This window comes from Dasypus novemcinctus, chromosome 5, assembly GCF_030445035.2.
Source record: "Dasypus novemcinctus isolate mDasNov1 chromosome 5, mDasNov1.1.hap2, whole genome shotgun sequence".
Lineage (NCBI taxonomy): Eukaryota > Metazoa > Chordata > Mammalia > Cingulata > Dasypodidae > Dasypus > Dasypus novemcinctus.
Genome location: NC_080677.1, coordinates 118,607,141 through 118,626,304, shown reverse-complemented (window position 1 = coordinate 118,626,304; position 19,164 = coordinate 118,607,141). Strand labels below are relative to the sequence as shown.

General features: G+C 39.8%; 1 protein-coding gene across 8 annotated transcripts in view; it reads left to right on the top strand.

Annotated features, from left to right (window-relative positions):
* ZC3HAV1 (zinc finger CCCH-type containing, antiviral 1) overlaps window positions 1-18,158 on the top strand; it is an 84,254-nt gene extending 66,096 nt beyond the window's left edge. For 4 of the 8 annotated variants that reach the window (XM_004462133.5, XM_004462132.5, XM_004462135.4 and 1 more), the window contains exons 10-13: window positions 6,507-6,597; window positions 7,407-7,537; window positions 7,898-8,031; window positions 14,147-18,158. In XM_004462133.5, the coding sequence (XP_004462190.1) occupies window positions 6,507-6,597; window positions 7,407-7,537; window positions 7,898-8,031; window positions 14,147-14,430 (640 nt within the window). In that variant the 3' untranslated portion in view covers window positions 14,431-18,158. The remainder of the gene's footprint in view (window positions 1-6,506; window positions 6,598-7,406; window positions 7,538-7,897; window positions 8,032-14,146) is intronic. The other 4 variants (XM_058297443.2, XM_058297442.2, XM_012526618.4 and 1 more) reach the window with 2 other exon arrangements.
* The last annotated feature ends 1,006 nt before the right edge of the window (window positions 18,159-19,164 follow it).

Sequence of the window (19,164 nt, the reverse complement as noted above, 5' to 3'; positions counted from 1 at the left end):
AAAATGTCTATTCAAGTCTTTGCCCATTTCTTAACTGTGTCATTTGTCTTTTTATTGTTGAGTTTTAGGATTTCTTTATGTATTCTGGATATTAAACCCTTATCAGATAGATGATTTCCAAATATTTCTCCCATTGAGTAGGCTGCCTTTTCACCTTCTTGACAAAGTCCTTTGAAGCACAAAAATATTCAGTGAACAATATTTAAGATTAGAATTGATAATAATTATCACTTTCAGCCTTTTGTGTCCCTTGGGTCCAAGGTGAGTCTCTTGGAGACAGGATATAGATGGCTTATATTTTTTATCCATTCTGTCATGTGTGTCATTTGATTGGGGAGTTTAATCCATTAACATTCAATGTTATTACTGTAATGACATTACTTACTTCAACCATTTTATCCTTTGGCTTTCATATGTCATATCTTACTTTGTCCACCTTTTTACCCTTTCAGTTACCCTTACTGGTAATCATCATTTCAACATTTCTCCTTCAAGCCTCTCTGTCCTGTCTTTTCCTTTTAGGCTGCAGAATTCCCTTTAGCATTTCTTATAGAGCCAGTCTCTTAATGATGAACTCCCTAAGTTTCTGTTTATTTGTGAGTATTTTAAATTCATTCTCATTTTTAAAGGACAGTTTTTCCGGATAAAGAATTCTTAGTTGGAAGTTTTTCTCTTTCAGTACTTTAAATATATCACACAACTGCCTTCTCATCTCTGTGGTTTCTGATGAGAAATCTGCACTAAGTCTTATTGGACGTCCCTTGTATGTGATGGATCACTTTTCTCTTCTTGATTTCAGAATTCTTTCTTTATCTTTGGCATTTGACATTCTGAATAGTATATGTCTCAAATTACTATTCCTAGTATAGTAATATAATATAGTATAGGTCTATTTGGATTTATTCTGTTGGGGGTATGTTGTACTTCTTGGATATGGCTATTTGTGTCTTTCATAAAAGAGCTGGGAAAAAATTTTTTTTCTCTCTCTTTTCTCTTTATTTTTGTTAAAGAAATCTACAATTATCTACAAGTATGCCCACGTGTGGAATTTGCTAATTGTATCTTTGTCGTTGATTTCCATTGCCCTTCTTTCTTTTTTAATTAAAAAAAATTAATACATCACAAGGAATGTTACATTAAAAAAAATTAAAAAAACCATAAGAGGTTCCCATATAACCCACTCCCCACACCACATCATTTTTGTAAATTGTATTTTTTTAAAGAAATATACATTCCCCAAAAAATGTTACACTAAAAAAATATGAGGTACCTGTATACCCCCACCCCCCCACCCCGCTCCTCCCACACCAACAACCTCCCTCATCATTGCGGCACCCTCATCACACTCAGGAACACATTTGAGGGCACTGCTGCACTACACAGGTAACTGTTTCCCCTGTAGTTCACACTCTCCCCCAGTACATTCAGTGGGTTATGGCAGGATATATAAAGTCCAGCATCTGACCTCGCAGTATCATTAAGGCAACTCAAAATCCAAAAAATGTCCCCACATCACATCTCTTCTTCCCTCTCCCTGCCCTCAGCAACTACTGTGGCCACTTTCTCCACCTTGATGCTAAGATTTCTTCTATTACTCATCACAATAGTTTTATAGTGGAATATCAGTAAGTCCACTCTAGTCCATATTTTATTCCTCCATTCTGTGGACCCTGGAATGGTGATGTCCCCTCCACCTCTAGATCTAGAGGGGGCTTAGATTCCACATGGATGATGGATGCAATTCCTCTGCTTACAGTTGTAGGCATTCTTGATTCCCTGGTGTGGTGGTTGACCATCTTCACCTCCCTGTTAGCTGACCTGGGTAAGACCAATGAACCAGAGAGTAGGAGTTGCCACTCTGCTGAGGCTCAGGGCCCAGATGGCACATGGGCAGTCCAGAGATTCAAGTCTCCTGAGCATGGACCATCCCTAGCACCAACTTCAGGTTCAGTAAAAGTGACAGAAGAGGCATGTGTAGAAAACTCACATCTGAGTCCAGCTCCGTCACACTCAGGAGCACAAATTCCAAAGTAGGGCCCTTTGACATGGCACAGAGCTCCAAATCCATCTGGCATGATTATATACCTTGTGGATCTCCATAGCCTTCAGGAAAACCAGTACCTAGGGTTGTATCTATTTTGGCTTTTTCTGGGGTCCTGCTGATGTGTGTGTAAGCACGACCCCTCTGATGACCTCCTCTTTTTGGAAGACTCTTAGCCATACCATGAGTTGGGAAATTTTCAGCCATTATTTCCTTAGAAATTCTTTCTACCTTTCCCCCTTTTCTTCTCCTTCTTGGACACCCATGACACATGTTTATCTACTTTGTGCTGTCATTCAATTCCCTGAGATCCTGCTCAATTTTTTCCATTTTTCCCTCTTTCTGTTCTTCTGTCTTTTCATTTTCAGATGTGGTCTTCTAAAATGCTGATCCTTTCTTCTGCTAGTTCAAATCTACTGTTGCATGCCCCTTTTGTATTTTTACTCTTATCCGTTGTATCTTTCATTCTCATAAGTTCTGTTATTTTCCTTTGCACACTTTCAAATTCTTTATGCTCACCCAGTGTCTTAATACCCATTATCTTTTTTTTTTTTTTAAGATTTATTTATTTATTTCTCTCCCTTTCCCCTCACTTCCCCACCCTGGTTGTCTGTACTCTGTGTCTATTTGCTGCATCTTCTTTGTTGGCTTCTGTTGTCAGCCGCATGGGAATCTGTGTCTCCTTTTGTTGCATCATCTTGCTGCGTCAACTCTGTGTGGGCGGCACCATTCCTACGCAAGCTGCACTTTCTTTCGTGCTGGGCGGCTCTCCTTATAGGGAGCACTCCTTGCACGTGGGGCTCCCCTACGCGGGGGACACCCCTGCATGGTACGGCACTCCTTGTGCGCATCAGCACTGTGCATGGGCCAGTTTCACACGGGTCAAGGAGGCCCGGGGTTTGAACCGTGGACGCGGATGTGGTAGATGGATGCCCTAGCCACTGGGCCAAGTCCGCTTCCCCCCAGTATCTCTTTAGCCGTATTTTCCTTCATCTCCTTAAATTGATTTGGGAGATATGTCTGAACATTGATTAGTTATTTCAAATCTTGTGTCTCATCTGAAGTTTTAATTTGTTCCTTTAACTGAGCCATCTCTTCCTGTTTCTAAGTATGACTTGTAATTTCTTGCTCATGTCCAGGCATATGATTATGTTGGTGAGTTTACTCTGATGGTCAGTTTCTTCCTCTTTCCTAGGGTTGTATTGTTTATTGGTTTTTGGTTGTGGCTCTTCATTAATTCTTGGTTCAACTTATTATCATTATAATTTCTCAGGTTTAAATGATCAAAACAGGCCCAGGGATCCACTAATGAAGCAGATTAGGTCCAAAGGGCTCTGGGGATAGGGATGAGAAAAATACCATAAAGCATCTTTTTTTTTTTTTTTTAAATCTCTTCATCTTCCCAGGGGTGTCCTTTCTTGGCCTGCCAGCAGATGGCATTCTTTGGCTAACTTTTCCTCACAGCCCTAGGTGAGAGTAACTATTCAAACCTCCACCAGATGGTATTGAGACAATGGGAACTTTTCTGGGTGGGCTAGAGTCAGGATTTAAAGCCTGGCCCTGCAGTCCAAACTCCCTGCTCAGAAGCCATGCTGAGCTGTTGCATTCTCCATCATCCTAGGGAGAAAGACAACTGCTCTGCTCTCAGTTGGCAACAGTCAGCCCTGGCTGTACAGAGGCTATTTGCCTTGAGGGTGGGGGATGGGCAATGATCCCTGCCATGGGGGTAATTCACTCACAGTTTTTGCTTCAGTTTCTCCATCTCCCTGTCCCACTCCCTCCTAAATGATGCAAGCCACACCCCTGGTCTATAGATCCCCAAAACAGTTGCATTAGATAGATGCTGCCTTTCCTCTTGCTGTTTTTAGAAGAGAGGTGAACCCTGCTGGTCCTTATCCCACTGTTCTCTTGCCTCCTGCCTGTAGCTGCTTCTTATTTAAAATGATGCTGGCAGCATGTCTTGACAAAATGTTTAAACTGTATTTCCTAAAAGCAACCAAACTGCATTTAAAAAATAAGACCTGTAATTCTTTTTAACAATTGAGATACTCCTTCTTGGTCTCAGAGACCATATTTTGTTGCTTATACTGTTAAGAGTGTAAGCTTCTTAGACTCCAAGCAGGATGACTTTTTCTGTGCACATGTATTTCCAAGGGAAGAAATTTTGTTTGTGGCATTTCCAGATATCTGATGTAGTCAGCACATTGTCTGCCTCAACATATGTCCCAGTTGCCTCATGCTTTTGTATTTGCTTTTCTCATCTTCAGGGGCATTCTTCCCCATCTCTCACATGGATCTAAGTATCTTTATGGCTCAGCTAAATGTGACTTTTCCAATAACATTACTTGTGATTTTCCCCATTTGTCCTCCAGTAACACCTAATAGCTTCCTTATAGTATTACTCCACTTTATCTCGTAGTTTAGTTATTTGTGTAAATATCTCTCCTAGAACCACTCTCCCATTCCACAATTATCAGCCCCTCAGAGCTCTTAAAATAGTTTGCGTAATGCATGGCATATAGATGGTTAGTCAGTGAATGAATAAAATGAATTGAGCAAAATGTGTTAGTGTTGGATGAGGTAGGGAAGCAGCTGTAATTTTGCTGTCACCAGCCCAGAGCAGACACACTTGCTTTTATATAGAATTATATTCAGAATACTCAGAAAAATCAACTATAGCACTTCACTGTTCATGGCATTTAAAATTTAGTAATTCAATCTGCTCTGACCTATGTAAATCCAATACCAATACCCTACCTATATAGAAATCTGAACTTAAAATACAGATAAATTGGGAGCAAACTTTCTCATTACAAAAAGAATCCTTATTTTATAAGAAGGTCTTTAAAGAGTTTTCCCCTTCAAGCCCTTCAAGTCTTTTTAAATTTTATTTTTGTCTTATGGGAAATTTCAGACATAAACAAAAGTAGAGTGAATTTATAATCCATGTACCCACCAGCTCATCATCTCACTATGACTGTCCAACATACTTTGCCATTCTTTTTACATCTTATCTCCACTATCACCTTTTTTTTTTTTAAGATTTATTTTATTTTTCCCCCTTTACCGGCCCCACCCCTGCCCCTGCTCCTGTCCTGATGTTTTTACTCTCTGTGTCCATTTGCTGGGTGATCTTCTGTATCTACTTCTCTTTTTTGTCTTTCTCATTTTATCCTCTAGTATTCACAGGGATTTGATCCTGGGGACCCCTGATGTGGAGAAAGGTTCCCTGTTAATTGCGCCACCTCAGTTCCTGGTCTCTGTGGTTGAGCCACATCCATTTCACTCTATCACATCTTATTAGGAGGTATATAATATCTGGTTGTCCTATATCTAGAGATGTTAAGATTGAAGAGTGGGTTCAAGTCATTTCAGCCTGATCCCTTCATTATAATATTCCTCATCTTTCACTTAGTGATTTTAGCAGCCATGGACAATGATTATTATTAAGATCCTTTATTTCATTAGAATAATAGAAATCTGTTATTACTTCTAGCAATTCTTCTGCATTCATTAGCTGTTATTTGCCTATAAAGTAGATTTTTCCCCTTTCATAGTTAACCTGAAATACAGTTAATACAGGAAAATCAAGGGAAGATAGTATTTGATTCTTTCTGCTGTGTCCCTAATACTTTTTTTTTTTTTTAAAGATTTTTTATTTATTTTTCTTCCCTCCGCCCCCCCCCTTGTCTGCTCCCTGTGTCCATTCGCTGTGTGTTCTTCTGTGTCCACTTGCATTCTTGTCAGTGGGCACTGGGGATGTTGAGTCATCTTGTTGCGTCAGCTCTCCGTGTGTGCAGTGCCACTCCTGGGCAGGCTGTGCTTTTTTCACATAGGGCAGCTTTCCTTGTGGGGCGCACTCCTTGCACGTGGGGCTCCCTTATGTGGGGGACACCGTTGCATGGCACAGCACTCCTCGAGCGCATTAACACTGTGTGTGGGCCAGTTCACCACATGGGTCAGGAGGCCCTGGGTTTGAACCCTGGACCCCCCATGTGGTAGGTGGACGCTCTATCAGTTGAGCCAAACTGCTTCCCTCTAATACTCTTAAATGTTTATTATTTGACAATGAAACTGGAAGACATACTTGCTTAACGATAACACATTGGGATCTTTGAAGGTAGAGCAGAAATATATAAAGAATCAATGCTTTTACATTTCAAATCAATGGGAAAAGAACATTCATGTCACTAAATTTATGAATAGCTATTGCACTCATTTTATTAAAGAAGTTTTATTCACACACCATACAATCCATCCAAAGTATTGCACTTTTTTAAGCATAATTACTGATACATCCATACCAGCAGTATGCAAGGATGTGGTTTCCAAGGAAAAATACAGAAAGAAACATCTTGTATTTCTCTAGGAAACCTTGACTTAGGGGCTTGAAATTAACAATAGAAAGTGACTTGGGCACATGGCACAGGGAACCAAGTGAGTTCTTACTCTTTCTTATTTGTAGCAGTAAGCCAGCGCAGACCCAGCGAAAGTCTTTAACCTCGACATTTCCTCCTCAGTGGGACTTTGACCGCCCGTCCATAAGTGGATATGAGGTACTTTGTTTTTACTTGTTTGGTGGGGAAAAGTACCTTGTAAGAGTGTGTATTTGTTTGAATGAATTAGGTGTTTCTGCCTAACTGTTGGATCAAGATTCAGAGGCAGAAATTTAAATGTTGATCACATGGGTACTCTCTTTGACCAGAAAACAGTTAACCTGTAAGTGGTACTTCATTGTTTACAGAGTTCACATATGATCTCATTTGGGCAGATGCTGACAGCATCACTGTGAGATAGATATTAGTATCTCTATTTTAAGGAAGAGAAAAACTGGAGAGAGTAAAAGTGACTTGTCCATTTGTTAGAGTTACAAAGCAGGTTTCTGTGGGAGTGAAATAAAATGTGCCTCACCTGGCATAATTGGGGCAAGATTATTCCTTGAGTATAAAATGTTTGTCTTATGAAAAAGAATATTCCTAGATCATTTAGTTTCCACATCATGCTCCAGTCTTGGGTACAGGCAGTTCTGCCTGGGCTCTATGGCATCTTCTATTCCTTTGCCCCTATATTGGTTTTGGAGTATTAGGTAAGAAATTTGCCACAGACTGGGGATGGGTTGGGAGGCTCCCTTTGCTTTGAGGCAAAATGCTTTGTTAGCCTTAAGCCAATCTGAGTCAACCTTGTCCAGTCCAGTCCCTATCTAGTTCATTACTGGAATGAACAGCCAGAGTGGAAGCCCTAAGCCAGCTTATCCCACCTGCTATCACAGGCCTGGCAGTGATACTCCATGGCAGAGGGGGCCACATATGTGGACATACCATACATGTTTCCCATTTCACATTCAATTTTCATTTTTGTTTTTTAGTTGTTAGAAATCAATGACCGAACGACAGAATATGCTAAAATAAGTGCACATTTTAAAGCTTCCATGAAAAACTTTAAGATTGAAAAGATAAAGAAAATCCAGAATCCAGAGCTCTTGCGTACTTTTGAGAGGTTGGTGGCCATATTATCTGGTTTTCTTACATCAAATTAGAAAGAACTAGTTAAGATCTGTTCCTTTAGATTTATATTCACTGGTTTATTTGAGTATTCAACAGTTTCTTCAAGCTCTAGTTAGTTTTTTTTAATGTGTAAACTTAGGCTTCTCCTTCAGCTTTACAATTTTAAAACAACAGTTTCATGTTTGAAATTGTAATAAATTTATTTGTTAGAGCTGCTGCTTTGGTGTTTGTAGCTATATTCTGAAATATGGTAGAATACAACTTTATGACTGGATTTTAGTTGTGATTAGTGCTAATAACCAGAGTGGGAGAGAGATGTTCTCAGTGTTAAGTCTTACATTTCCTATATTAGGAAAAAATCGAAGATGAAGACGAGCAATGAAAAAATCTTATTTTATGCAACAGACCGTGCCCACCTGGAGTATATCTGTGCAAATAATTTTGACTGGACATATCATGGACCTTGTGAAACCAAATATGGAAAAGGTTTGTGCTGGAATAAATAAGCCTAATTAGTAGAGTCATCAGGCTCTGTATTTACTTCTCTTAAGAGGTATATGTAATTACTTTGTGTATTTAACTAGCATGTCCAGGCTCTTGCAGTCTTGAGGAGAAAATAAGCTCCTATTAACCTTAAAAGCCAGAATTATAGCAGTTCGACTCACTTGCTATAATTAAGTTCCAGCTTAACTGCTGGACCTTAGCCCTGCTCCTGCCTTCCATTTTTTTTCTGAGTGTGCCCAAAGAGTCTCATATATGCTTTCAAACTATCTGTTGATGACAATGTCTACGATCACCCCCATTCTGACTATAGCTCTTCCTGGCTGTGTCCACCTGTGAAGCCACTAGAAGTAGCTTCCTGTTGCCACAAATGGGTTCTAATCAAAGATGGGGAGAAGACCCCTCTTCGCATCTCTTGCTACGTCATGTCGCCTGGGGCCTGAAGCACCACAGGTCTGCCCACTTGCAAAGTCTTTTCAGCTTTTCCTCTTTGCTCCTAAACTCCTACATGCAACTCTGAAAACAAAGGGCAGAAAACAAAGAACTGCTCATCTTTAGGGAACAATACTTTATTACAGTTAAAAGTGAACTCAATTCATATGACAACGATTAAATTCACACACATCCCAGAAAAGCAAGAAGTCTGAGAGTCAACCATTCCTAACACCAAACCAGAACATTTTGGATCTAAAGTCAAGTTAATGGGGACTTCAGGATTTTCCCCCAAGAACTCTGGGTGCTTTACATTTGTATAAATAAAGGATCCATCCTAGTCATTTTTTCCTTATTCCTTAAGAAATTATTTACCCAGTTGGTGAACTGAAGTCTCTACCTGAAAAGGCAAAAGCCAATTGTTTTTTAGAAAACATCTCTCCTAACACTTTGATTACATTCACTCATGAAATTTTACTTTATGCCACGCACTATTCTAGGTTCTAGGGATAGATTTTTTTCTTGTATCCTTCTCTCATGGAGTTGATATAATAGAGCTGTGCACTCCAAGTACAGTAGCCACTAGCCATATGTGGTTATTTAGATTTAAATTAATTAAAATTCAATAAAATTAAAACTTCATTTCCTCATTTGCACTAGCTACATTTCAAGTACTTAGTAGCCTCATCTCTAAGTGGCTAGTGATTATGGTATTAGATAGTGCAGATCTAAATCATTTACATCATCACAGAAATTTTTATTTGATAGCCCTATTATAGAGAGTTATATTAAGGGTTTCAAAATTTTTAGGGTTGTTGCTTTCTCCAACAAGATCAATGACAAAATGAAAAAAGGAAGGACTGTTACTAAAATGGATTTAAGAGCTAGAACACCCAAATGTAACGTGTGGAACTTGTTTGGATCCTGATGGGAACAAACCAACTTATAAAAAGATATTTTTGAGACAATCTGGGAAATTTGAATTTGGATGACTTAGTAGATAATATTAAAGCACTATTATTGGGAATCAGACATGGCTCAACGGATAGAGCATCTGTCTACTATATGGAGGGTCCAGGGTTCGATCCCCAGGGCCTCCTGACCCGTGTGGTAAGCTGGCCCATGCGCAATGCTGCTGTGTGCAAAGAGTGCCGTGCCATGCAAAGATGCCCCTGCATAGCGGAGCCCCACGTGCCAAGGTGTGCGCCCCACAAGGAGAGCCGCCCTGTGTGAAAAAAGTGCAGCCTGCCCAGGTGTGGCGCCGCATACATGGAGAGCTGATGCAGCAAGATGACACAACAACACAACAAAAAGTGACAGTTTCCCCGGTGCCGCGTGACAAGCATGCAACTGGACACAGAAGATCACACAGTGAATGGACACAGAGAACAGACAACCAGGGTTGGGGGGGGCGGTAAATAAAATAAATCTTTGAAAAAAAAAAGCACTATTATTAATTCCATTTTGTGTGATAATGATGTGGAGGTTATGTTAAAAAAAAACAACCAAAAAGTTCTTATTGGTTAGAGATGCATGCTTATGTCAAAAGCAATAAAATGACATGATATCTGGGAAATGCTTTATAATACTCCAAGTTCTCCCTCTCCAAATTAGTGATGGTGAAGGACTAGATTATACAAGGTTGAAGCCAAGGGATGGGCAAATTGTATTATTCTCTCTACTTGGTTCTTGCTACTTTGATGGACGTTTGAAATTTCCCATAAAGACCAGATTTTAAAAATGAAAACAAACAAAAGCTTAAGGTCTGGTCTCAACCAGGGCACTCTGTAATATAAGAGTAAGTCAGTTGATCAGCCAGTCAATAAATATTTTTGTGTGCCTTCTATGCGCTTGATGTTGGGGGCACAGTAGTCAACAAGTTAGACATGGCCCCAAACATTTACTTCACATAATTAAATAAATGACTGCAAATGTGTGGCCACTGTAGAGGAGAAATACAGGCCCTTAGGTTACCTTACCCAGCTGAAGACATGCTCCCAAGGAAAACTGTATTGTAGGATTTACCTGCCTAGTAGTCATTATGTAGAGAGTTAGAGATAGTGGTGCGAGATAGGGCCACATAATAAAAGAGTTTAGGCTTTACCCTAAGGACGTTGTAAGCTAAGGAAGGGTTTTAAGCTGGGAAACTTGCCAAACGTTTATTAAGTTTAAATGTATCACTAAAACTTACCTAGAAATGTTTGGAGAAAGCAAGGTAATCATCTTGAGTGAAATTTAAATCCATCAGTTTCTCATGGGTCTCTCAGTATGTCAGAAACCAAACAAATATTCTAGAAAATAAAATATAGTACGCTTGTGTTCCTAGTTTCTGGCCATAGCTGGTGTTGACTGTGATATACATGGTTGTTTAGTCAGTTTTTTCCCTGTTATAAACAGAAGGGCACTAAAACCCTCTTACATGTTTTGATGGTTTGACAGTGTTACTCACTTGCTGTTGTTTTTCATTTAGCTTGGTCAGAGAGGAAAGTTAGTGATAATCAGGAAAACCCCCTTGTGCTGCAAGGAGGAAAGAGGCAAGGATGTGGCCCACACTTCTCATAGGACAGGCACGGTGTTTCTTGAGGACTTCTGCCCTTTTCCCCACAGTATCGCTCCTTGTGAAGGTCAGAGGGTGATTCCTTTACTTGACTTCTCTCCTGCTATATAGAATTAGGAGGTGGTTTTGGGTTTTTGTTGTTGCTTATAATTATTTTTAGTGTCAGCTTTCCATTCCCATCTCCTGTGATGCTATTAATACTCACTAGATAGACTGGTATAAAGCACTGGGCCCGTAATCTTAAAAATGACAGGGAGTTAACCAAAAAGATACTAAGGGGTAAATGTCAAAGACACCACTACTCTTTGGGCTGGAAGAAAGTCGGCTTATCCCCTTCACCACTACCGCTGCCCCCACTGAATGTGTGAAACAGCCATGTAGGCTGTTACCTGCATAATTTAGTCTGTGACTACATTTTTTTTTTTTTTAAGATTTATTTATTTATTTATTTAATTCCCCTCCCCTCCCCCAGTTGTCTATATTCTGTGTCTTTTTGCTGTGTCTTGTTTCTTTGTCCGCTTCTGTTGTCGTCAGCGGCACGGGAAGTGTGGGCGGCGCCATTCCTCAGCAGGCTGCTCCCTCCTTCGCGCTGGGCGGCTCTCCTTATGGGTGCACTCCTTGCGCTTGGGGCTCCCCTACGCGGGGGACACCCCTGTGTAGCAGGGCACTCCTTGCGCGCATCAGCACTGCACACGGGCCAGCTCCACACGGGTCAAGGGGGCCCGGGGCTTGAACCGTGGGCCTCCCATGTGGTAGACGGACGCCCTAACCACTGGTCCAAAGTCCGTTTCCCTATGACTACATTTAAGGGGTATCAGGAGGATAAGCACATGCCTGGAAAAATAGTAGGGTTCTGGGCTGTACCTTGATAAATTGGAGGTGGAACTCAGCCATCTGATGGGAGGGGAAAGGTAAGAGAGGAAGACCTGTTAGTAAGAGACTCGTAAGAAGCTTGGCCAGAACTGCTGATCAGTCTGGACCAAGAGTAAGAATTGCAGCAATAAAGTAAAAGTCACTTGACTCAGGAGCCAGAGGAAGCTGTAAAAGTTCAACTCAGGATTTGGATAAAAAGCAGAAGCAGGGTGAAAGTAGAGAGAAAAAAACACAATTCTGGGGGTAAGTAGCTGAGGAACAGAGTGTTTATCTTGGATTCAACAGGCTAGGCAGAGGAATACAGGGTGTGAGAACGTACTTAAGACGTAGTAGGCATTTGTGCGCATCACATCAATAAACCTTCCCAAGATTCTACAACCCAGCTACCTCAAATGCTAAATGATTGAAAAAAAAAGAAAACCATTATTTTGGGAGATGATATAAATATCTAGACAGAACTAAAAATCTACAAAGAATTAAAATGTTGGTGCTCTACAATGAAATGGGACATGTGTTTTCTCCTGCCACTGGCTTCCACCTATCATCTCTGACTTCTGGCAACTTAATACCCCTTGGGCTGATTCCCAGGGACAATGGGGCCCAGGGTCCTTGCATGAGTGAGCCAGAGTCCACTTGACCTTTTTTGACTCTTAGCCTTTTTTCCAGGTCCCTACCCTTCCTTCCTGTGGTTTTACTCAGTCTTAACTGCAATGGATTTCAAGATCCTATTTTGGTCATCAAAAGCGGACTGTGAGGGAAGCAGACTTGGCCCAGTGGATAGGGCATCCCCCTACCACCTGGGGGGTCCGCGGTTCAAACCCCGGGCCTCCTTGACCCGTGTGGAGCTGGCCCATGCGCAGTGCTGATGCACACAAGGAGTACCGTGCCATGCAAGCGTGTCCCCCACGTAGGGGAGCCCCACGCACAAGGAGTGCACCCCATAAGGAGAGCCGCCCAGTGCAAAAGAAAGAGCAGCCTGCCCAAATATGGCACCGCGCACACAGAGCTGACACAACAAGACGATGCAACAAAAAGAAACACAGATTCCCAGTGCCGCTGATTAGGATAGGTGCAGACACAGAAGAACACACAGCGAATGGATACAGAGAGTAGACAACTGGGGGGGGGGGGAGGGCAGAGGGAAGAGAAAAAAAAAAGTTGTGATTCTTTCCTTCTCTCTCTTTTTTTTAAGATTTTATTTTTTATTTATTTCTCTAATGTTTCATGAAGATGAGAGAGTCACAAGGCCAGGAGAGGCTGTTTATAGCCCAGCACATTTCAGGAACTGTCAGTAGTTTGGGGTGGTGGGAATGACAAAAGAAGAGGTCAAATCCTGAAACACCTTGTAAGTCATGCTGAGGGGATAAAAATTTTATCCTGAAGGCAACAGTAAACCACTCAATGGCTTGGAAAGAAGAGTGGCATGGTAATTCTGGCTGTACTGTCACGAGAGGGGGGAAGTGGTTTCCACTGGAGGTGGAGAGTCCAGTTGGAGTTAGGAGGCAATTTCAAGAGTTCAAGCCAGAAATGAGGGTGGCATAGACCAAGGTACTAGCAGAGGGGACGAAGAAGATATTTTGTTTTAAGAGGTTTATTTCCTGAGAGGAGGATATACAACAGCAAAAAAGAGCCTAGGTCTAATGATGGCAATGATAAAAATATAGGAAATATAGGAAATTTTAATTTGTCTGGAAGTCCTTGTTGAGCTGCTGGTAAGGAAATATCAGTGATTTTCAAAGGTTGTTAAGTGAGGACAATGAACCAATTATCTTTGAAAAGTTCTATCAGGGTCAACTGCTTACTCATAACAATACTTTTCCCCTCCACATTTTTCAGGACCTTCCCATCTGTAGTAAATGAAGTTTATTTCTTAAAATGTTTATTTTAACCATAGGAAATTATCTTTGTTGGAGTACTTTGGTTCATTAGTTATAATGGAACTCCCCATGCAGTATTGCCTGGATCTGGCCACTGTGATATCACTGCTCAGCTGCTGCACCTGGTGGCTGTCAATGTGAGCCCACACTGTAGCACGTTTCTCAGTCATTTCAGTGGTGTTACATATTGTATTCAAGTTTGCTTGTGTAGTAAACATGGTTTTAAGTGTAAAGGAAGGTTTACAAGTATCAATAAGGTATTGTTGAGGCCCACTATCTGATTATGTGTAAATATTCTTCTAAGCGAAATAACCTCTTTAATAATAATTCTTAACTTTTCTTTTTTTCTGATTATTTCTAGGAAATTACTTCAGAACAGATGCCCTCTGTTCCCACAAAAGTTGTGAGCATGAAGCCAAAAACACAGCTATGTTTGTAGCCCAAGTCCTGGTTGGAGATTTTACTGAAGGAAATATGATGTACATAAGACCTCCTCTCAAAGCTGATGACCAGGGAACACTATATGACAGCTGTGTGGATGAAATGGCAAATCCTTCCGTTTTTGTTATCTTTCAGAAAGATCAGATTTACCCAGCATATGTGATTGAATATACTGAAATAGGCAAAACCTGCTTGATTAGTTAGAAATGATAAATACAATGTCATAATCGGCACCGAAACTATTCTGTTCACTCATGGACCAAATTGCCCCAGATAAATAGCTAAACTTACATTTCCTCACCTAGTTATCTCATGTCTTGGATCAGTGATTCCTAAACTTTATTGCACATTTGAATCATCTGCAAAGCTTTAAAAAATCTTGATGCCCAAAATCGCACACCACATCAATTAAATCACTATTCCTGGGGTTGAGGGCCAGACAGTGGTACTTTTTTAAAGATCCCCGGATGATTCCAATGTGTAGCAAAATTTGGAAACTGTGGTCTCAGATTTAACTGATAAAGAATGATTTCTAAATTTTCTGTATTTGCAGCAATGTTTTTCTCCCAACTACTTTAGTTTACTGTAGGTCATGGTTTGTTTTGGTTAAACTGAATGAAAATTAAATTGGGAAAGATCTAAAAATGCCTATTGAAATAAGGATTTAAGATATTGCAACCTTGGATGGAAGACTGTGAAAGACTGAGAAAAAATGCTTAGGGATATGCTAGAAAAAAGTAAAGGTAATTTAAATGCTATTACAGATATAACTGTACCTGATATCTGTGATGAAACTGATTTGGGGCACATGTATTTATCTCTACGATTATTAAGGGAATAGACTCCCATCAGGTTAACCCTGATGTGTAACAAGAGCCACCAAACATGGCTCAGAAAAAATCAATCAGTTAATTGCCCATTTGGGCTTTCTGTACAATAACAGTAAAGCAGACATTTACTGTCTAATCAATATGAATACAAAGGAGAGCCTTTTTTGGGTCATGCTTTTATGAAATGTCTGTATTTTGGAGGGATTGCCACATTCCCAGGTGATTAGAGAAATGATGTCACTTTTTAAGATAAATGAGCTCAGCAGAAGACTGAGCTGTAATAACTAGATTCACACAAGCACGACTGATAAATCTGAGTGCTACTGTAGTCATTCGCTGCAGCAGCAGATAGAGCTCATTTAGGAACTGGGATCCAGGCCATCCCTACAGAAGGATGGCCCCCAAGGAGGGGGCCTTATTTATTTCCTGATGAGCACAGAATTAGAAGAAAGAGAAGAGCGCCTCAAACAGGAATTGTGCCTGCTAGGGACTTCTTTTTCTAAATATCACTGGTTGTATGGAATTATGGTACAATCAGTTTTTAGACTAGTCGAGGTACCTGGACCAATATTTCCTCCTTTACTATGAATTGGGTTTTTCCTTCCAGTTTTCCCTTTTCAACATTCCACACCTCTCCTCAGAATTTCCTGTTATAGGTCTTCCCAGCAGAGGCTACAAATGATTCACTAGCATTGGAGTTGATTTTTTATTAGGCAGATTTTAGATCACATGAAGATTTCCACAACTCTGTTGATTAAAACCCCCCCCAGTAACAAATGTATAGATATTATTTTAGGGTAGTGTTATTTTCTGGGAGAAAAGCCACAGATGTTTATTCTTATTTACTTCTCCCCCCCCCCCCCCTCCATGGTTAGTTCTGTTTTGGAGTTTTCATTTCTTGAACTTCATTCTCGTAGAAGTGCAATTTATCCAGCTGCTTATTAGACATCTCTAGTTGGATATTTCATAGGCATCTTTTATTCAACATTTCCAAAATAGAACTCTCAATTTGCCTCCCTCAAACTAATCAGTTCCTCCTTAAGTATTCTGTATATGAGTAAATGGTATCATCCATCCATCTTTCCATCTGCTCAAGCAGAAATCCAGGAGTCATCCTTGACTCCCTCCTCTCCCTCCCTCTAAATAGCTAAGCAGTTCCCAAGGCCAGTTTCATCTCTTAAGTAACTCTTTGTCCCCTTATAAGTTGTTCTCTATTTAGCAGCAAGCATGGTTATATATATATTTTAAATTTTATTAATTTTTTTAAAAAACAAAAATCTGATCATGACTTTGGGATAAAGTTCAAAATCATTATCATGGCCCTATATAATCTCTCCCTTCTATACCCTGCAATCATTTATTTTTTTCTACACAAACTACTTTCTTTCAGTTCCTTAGTACCCCTTTTCTTTCTGTAGTTCAGTAGTTCTCAACAAGCACTTCTGTCATTTTATTTTTTTATGACAAATACTTTGTAATATCCTCTCTATAATCCAGAAATGCAGTTTATAGGCAACATACTCTCCCTGCACATAATTTGGATATAAAAAATTAAATAAAATTAATATTGATATAAAAGGGAAATAAAAGGATGTAACTTGAGCATGACTAAATTAGAAAACAAAATGAAGTAGTCAGATGCTTACACCTACTTATAATGAATAAACTTCAACTTAGAAGATAAGAAACTACAAGCTATTTTGTACAAGGTATGGGAAATCATGAAAAAGTGATATCTGTCGACCTTAGAATAAAAACTATGATACAATAATTTTTTTGCATATGATAAAACTTATATGTATATGATGAGAAAGAACGAAATAGCCTTTTGAAATAAAGGTAATATGCAAGAAAACTTAGAGATTGTCGATACAGAGAAAATGAAGAAATATATTCTTGCCGACGAGCTAGAATGTCTAGTGAGACATTCAAAATTCGTAGAGGGTGCAGAATAATTCTTTACTGTGTGGAACTGTCCAATGTATTGCAAAATGTTTGGCATACTTGGCTTTCACACATTAAATGCCAGTAGCACCCCCCTCGCAGTCACTGTGGCACCACAAACCCTATCAGAGTTATCACCCTTTTTAGAATAGGTATTTTGTAACATTCCCTTTGCTGTCCTGAGGTGATTCATAGATAACAAAAACTTTTGAAAATTCAGCTTAATGCCTCCCCCTTCATTGTAATGGAGAAATAGAAATTTGGAATTCAATACTATGAATTTTAATATGTAAACGCTCAGGCATGGCTACACCATAAGACATCATAAAACAGACAATTGTTTACTCCTACTTATAATGAATAGGTTTGGATTTAAGAGTTGAGCAGAGGCTATCATGTAAAGAAGTATAGGGAAGTGAAAGATTAGAGGTGTGGTGACACTAGAAATGAAAACCAGTATAGGGGAAGTGATAACAGACCATATACCTTTTCTGTATATGGTAAGGGAAAGAGCAAAATTACCTTAATTGAAATAAGGATAATACAACAAGTTACGATCGTCGAAGAGGAAAAAAGTGAATTGTATCCTCTCGGATGAACTATAAGGTCGTACATGAATGTCCAGCAGGACATTAGAAAGTCGTAGAGGATACAGAATATTCTTTGTGTGAGACTATCTCACGCACTGCAGGACATCTGTTATCCTTAGATACATCCATTCAATGCCAGTAATAGCCCCCAACCTACAACCTCATCAGTTTCCAAAATGCCACAGGTGAGAACCACTGACTTAGTTAACGTCTAGCACCCCTAGATTAGTTTAACTTACATCCTTAAGGACTGCTTTTGTACAGTAGGTCAGGTCCTTGCCCCCCATACCCACACTTTTTACAGTACTTTGCTTCTTGCTTTGTTCATTTTTAGCATTTACCTAACTTGAAATTGTCTGCTTTCAATGTTAGAGTGTAAGCTCCATGAGGGCAGTCTGAATCCATGCCCAATGCCTAGCCTACCTTGGTACTTCATATGCTATAAGTGCTGGATAAATTTTGTTGATTAAATTAAGCTCAACTGTTTATAAATATTTCAATAGTTAAGCTGTATTTCCTCGTTCTTCAAGCTTAATTTGAGACTATCTAATAAAAAGAAATAAATAATTTTTCTATGCTGCCTTCATTTGCTCTTCTGGCTATTTACAAAAAGGTAAGCAAGTGAAGACATGAATTTACTCAATGTGCTATAGCTGATATGTTTAGCCCCTTCTAGCTTCACAACTCCAGGCTTGATGACCAAGGAGTAGCAGCCTTTAGCACACTGCCAGGGAGGGGCAGGGTGGGGTGATAGAGAAGCCAGTTGGTTGGCATATCTTTTGCCTGGGTACTTGGAGGGGGAAGGTGCTGCAAGCTGCTGACACATCTTTCGTCCTCTGGGCCCAAAGATGGGACCAGGGCCAGTCTGAGGCACAAAAGTTACAAATGTAAATGGCTATCAGCAGTATTGTCCTATCAGTAGGCACTCTGCCTTCAAAGTCCCTCCCCCGCCTCTTGTTAACCCAGCTTTGGATGAAGAGAAAGAGGGAGAGGGAACGTCCCCTATATGGCAGCATAGTTTGATGAAAATGAAGGTAAAACTGCCATTTGGTTAGGACCTCCATGTAAATACAATGATGTACAGCAAACCTGTTGCTGTCAAAGTATCCACATTCAAATACATAAAAACTCATACCAAGCAAGGAGCTTTTTAATTATTTTTTCTACTTGTTTATTTACTTAGTCATAGCAGGTGCGAAGTTTTTCAGAAACGTTTACTTGAGAAAATACTATTTAATGTCTTAATTTTTTATCCTATGATTGGAAAATCTACCATTATTTGCTTTCTGTAGTACTACTCAGTCTGGCATTTGCTAGAAGCAATGCCAAATATCAACTATTCATAGTCATACCTTTACTCTAAAACTAATTACCATAAAAGGCAGTGAGTGCTGAATGTGTGGTTAGGGTCAGTGGCAAGGATATGGCTTTGAAAGAGTGCAGGGGATAACAGATTTCATTTAGAAAATTAAAGACAGTGAATGATTTGTAACAGTTATATTAGTGTATGTCATTGGAATAACTTGCTCAAGAGCCTATCCTAGAAAAGTATCCCTAGAGTGGCCATCAGTTTG